Source organism: Marmota marmota, unplaced genomic scaffold, assembly GCF_001458135.2.
Source record: "Marmota marmota marmota unplaced genomic scaffold, marMar, whole genome shotgun sequence".
Taxonomy (NCBI): domain Eukaryota; kingdom Metazoa; phylum Chordata; class Mammalia; order Rodentia; family Sciuridae; genus Marmota; species Marmota marmota.
Window position 1 is genome coordinate 2557931 of NW_025999894.1, and position 4164 is coordinate 2562094.

Sequence of the window (4164 nt, forward strand, 5' to 3'; positions counted from 1 at the left end):
GGGGGGGGGGGATGGCCTGGCCTGAAGGTGGCTGGGGACCACCTCGGGGGGACTGAGCCTGCAGGGTGGCTTCCTGCTCTATGGCTTGTCCCTCACTGTGACCAGCGATGAGGCAGAGCTTTGTAGGGAGGACTAGGCTGTGGGTCCCCAGAACTCCTGGCCCCATGTAATGGGTAAGGGGTGCCTGCCTCTGCCACCGTGGCCCCTGAACCACAGCTCTCCCCCTGCAGCGGATCCGGGCCACCGTGAACTCGCAGGAGCAGAAGCGGCTGCTCATGGACCTGGACATCAACATGCGGACAGTCGACTGCTTCTACACCGTCACCTTCTATGGGGCCCTCTTCAGAGAGGTGAGCGAGGGGATGTTCCCTGCCACCAACTCATCTCTTGGCCAGTGACCCACCGTCAGTCAGTCCCCTCCTGTGTGCAGGTGCTGGGGACTCAGGGAGACATGGGAGAGCCAAACCCAGTCCCTCCCTATCCACCTGAGGTCACCGGCCCTAGAGCCAGACCGCCCGTCTCCCCTGCTCTCTAGCTGTGACCTCGCTGCTCTGTGCCTTGGTTTCCTTGAGGCTAGCGACTGTGTGGTCATGAAGGTCCAGTGGTTGTGGCTAGGGCGTTGGCTGGCACTCGGTGAGTGCTGCGGTTTGTCTGGGTTGCCATCTGCCTTCCTGGCGACGGTGCCTGGGGAGCCGTGGGCCCGAGGCAGGTAGAGTCCATCAAGGTGCGGGCTTGTGGGTTGGACTCCGGGTTATCAGCCGGGAGGAGGGGAGATAAGGGTGAGGCCGGGATGCAGGACCCATGGAGCTGGATGGGTGGCGCCGTCAGCCTGAGCCAGGAGTGAGGTGCTGACATAATCGAGGAGGGCGAACGGGAGCTGCTTTGGATGGAAGGGCGTCGTGGTGGTGTCTTGCCATCTTTGTGACACTGTTGAGTGGCTCTGTCCCCTGCTCCTGCATCCCAGCGGGGAGCCGAGCTTTCCTCACCACTCATCCTTCTTGGAACCAGGCCTCAGCAGACAGGGAGGCCCTGGGGTTGGAAGGGTATGCGGGGTGTGCCGGGAAGAGGGACGAGGTCATCGCAGGCAGGGGCAGAGTTGGCACAAGGGAGCCTCCACATCCTAATGCTCTCTTGGAGAGGGATACCATCAGCCTGGTGAGGTCATTCCTCTTCCCTGGACATGCCATGGAGTCAGGGGTCAGGTGCAGGAGGCCCAGGCAACAGAGCCCGTGGCTGGAGGTGGGCGTGTGGACTGGCAGGGCCGGGGGGCCGAGGGAAGAGGAGAGGGAGAGGCGAGAGAAATGGATAGGCAGGATGGGAGGGGCCAGGAGCTGCTGCGGGAACAGCCGAGGGCCGGTGGGTGGGCACGTGTCCCTTCTGTCCCCGCCATCCCGTCTCAGGTGGAGACCGGGGCTGGCACTCAGTAGGCTGTCTGTGTGAGGTGGGGCCCCGGAAGGTGAGATGCGCACGGGCTTCCCCGATGGCTCTGCTCATGTCTGGTGTCTCTCCTGCAGGGAGATGTGTGGATCTGCATGGAGCTGATGGACACGTCCCTAGACAAGTTCTACCGGAAGGTGCTAGAGAAAAACATGACCATTCCAGAGGACATTCTGGGGGAGATCGCTGTGTCTGTAAGTGTCCCGGGCCTGGTGGGCCGGATCCACAGCAGAGGCCCAGACCCTGCTTATCAGGCACACGGCCCCACTGATAACTATCTTGAGTGACTGCTGGGTTTCGGCATCCCAGCAGCCAAAGGAAAAAGGGAAATGGGATCAGGACTCTCAATGTGACTCTCAATCCTGGCAGCATCTGGAAATATTTAAAATGTGCCCAGGTCTCAGGCTCCCCCCACCCCCCACCACCATCCCCCAGGGAGATGGCTCTGCCAGGGGAGGGAGAGGAGCCGGGGAGCCTGGTAGGCCATGGTGGTGGCCCCTTGGGAGATGCAGCTTGGATCTGCAGGGGTCTTTGGCGGTTCATGTCAGCGTTGGTGAGTGGGGGGAAGGCAGGAGCCCAGCATGCCTGCACCGAGATAGCTGGGGCCCATGTTGGGCTGTGGGCAGGCGCCTACGTGACGAGGGCTGTGTCCCCTGTGGAGGTGGGTGTGTCATGGTGGATGCAGCCTGGAATTACAGCCGTCCTGTCTGTCCCCCTCTTATTCCCATCCAGATCGTGCGGGCCCTGGAGCACCTGCACAGCAAGCTGTCTGTGATCCACAGAGGTCAGTGTCCTCACCCTGCAACCCGAGGCCGAGCAGACTGAGGCTCGGGGGGTGGGGGTAGATCGTGATGGGGTCCCGTGGGGTCCAGCCTGCCTTTACCCACTTCCTCTCGTGTCTGCTGGTGTTTGGAGCAAGAACTGGACTTACTTTTGTCCTGGCCAAGGCTGGCTGGTTCTGGTTTTGATGTACGATTTCCACACGTGAAATGCCCAGCCCTTGAGTCTGAATCCAGTCCACGACCTGAGGATTCTTCCCTCAGCGGTGGCTGGGACCTGGGGTGGCACCTCTTGCCGCCTCAGTTCCCTTGCCTGATCCTTGGGGCCCTGGTACACGCGGCTGCCCACTGGGTCACGCCATGGGAGCCAGGAGAGGCCATGGGCAGACAAGGGCTGAGAATGGTGTGTCCCCCACTGGGCAGATGTGAAGCCGTCCAACGTCCTCATCAACAAGGAGGGCCACGTGAAGATGTGTGACTTTGGCATCAGCGGCTACTTGGTGGACTCGGTGGCTAAGACGATGGACGCTGGCTGCAAGCCCTACATGGCCGTGAGTGAGGCTGGGCCCGCCCCAGGCTGGGGGAGGACAGGGCTGGGGCGGGGAGCTGCCTCATCCATTGGGACAGGGTCTCCCCGGACTCTGTGTTTCCTGCCACAGAGCGCACCCTCTTTACCCACGTCGTTCCCTGCGCCCCAGGTTGCTCCACCTGGGTAAGTCATGTGGTCTCGGCTGTCCTGCCCTGTCCACATGGACAGTCAGTAAGATGGCGCCCCTCTGGCCCTCACTGCAGCTGGGGTTGGCTGTGAGGCAGGGGTTAGACCCTGACTCTTTCTGGCCTCAGTTTCCTCCTCTGTCAGATGGACAGGCAGGGACACAATGCCCACTCAGTTTTGGGGTCGGGGAGGCAAGGCCTCACTGAAGGGAGTGTTGGGTGGTCCCCATGGCGTGGGCGTTCATCTCTCTCTGATTCCCTTCACAGCCTGAGAGAATCAACCCCGAGCTCAACCAGAAGGGCTACAACGTCAAGTCCGATGTTTGGAGTCTCGGCATCACCATGGTAGGGCCTGGGGCTGGGTCCAGCTCTTACTGGTCGGGTGCGGGCGGCTGGGTTGGGGCTGGGCCCGGGGCCATGAATTATTGGGGGGGGGGTCTGTCACATAGTTTAGGTCGTAGAAAAGAGTGTTGGCTTCAAAATCTAGGAAGAAAATGTGTCACGCAAAACTCCTGTCTAGGAATGACATTATCCGTTCCCTGATGTTTGGGTTTACCCATCACGAATGCCCTCCGTGTTCTGTGATGTGATGTCAGCCTCCCTGGACTGGCCCGCAGAACTCCTGGTGCATGTTGGGAAATCCCGCCCGATCCCAAAGAGAGCTCTTGCTGTGCAAATCATCTCCAAAGCAAGAGGGCAAAAGTCATTGCAGATATTTGTATTGCCTGTGGGGTCCTGGTGCTTGTCGCTGGGCTTGGGGGTGTGGGGTTGGTGAGGCATCTGGATCCTGAGCCTGGGAAGACTGAAAGGACCCTTGGCTTTGGTGACTGGGGACAGCTGTCCCGCCCTTCAGGACTAAGCTTGGGGTAGGGTGCCTCCGAGCTCTAGATATAGGGACGGGCCTCTTGTTCCTTCTAGAATGCCTGGCAGAATCCCCGCCCTTCACAAGGGAGAGGGAAGGTCAAGCTTATTTATTTATACTTTGCAGTCAGGCTGCTTTAGAGGGCTCACCGTGGCTGGGTGTGGCGGTGTGTTCCTGCAAATCCCAGCAACTTGGGAGGATTGCAAGTTGGCGAGACCCTGTCTCAAAAGTAAAAAAGAGGAGGGGGGATGTAGCTCAGGGGTAGAGGGCCCCTGGGTTCCATCTCCATCACTGGGGGCCGGGGAGGGGAAGGCTCACCGTGATGCCCATGTGGAGAATGTATTGGAGGGATAGGAAAATGACTAGGCTGTA

At 60.3% G+C, this 4164-nt stretch overlaps 1 protein-coding gene across 2 annotated transcripts in view; it reads left to right on the top strand.

Moving 5' to 3' along the window:
• The window catches only part of LOC107157178 (dual specificity mitogen-activated protein kinase kinase 3), an 18469-nt gene extending 14409 nt beyond the window's left edge, over window positions 1-4060 (top strand). Inside the window, exons 5-9 of one of the 2 annotated variants that reach the window (XM_015503493.2) lie at window positions 231-350; window positions 1515-1631; window positions 2170-2221; window positions 2640-2767; window positions 3198-4057. In XM_015503493.2, the coding sequence (XP_015358979.2) occupies window positions 231-350; window positions 1515-1631; window positions 2170-2221; window positions 2640-2767; window positions 3198-3473 (693 nt within the window). In that variant the 3' untranslated portion in view covers window positions 3474-4057. Of the gene's footprint in view, window positions 1-230; window positions 351-1514; window positions 1632-2169; window positions 2222-2639; window positions 2768-3197 lie in introns of both variants that reach the window. The other variant, XM_048795470.1, reaches the window with a different exon arrangement.
• The last annotated feature ends 104 nt before the right edge of the window (window positions 4061-4164 follow it).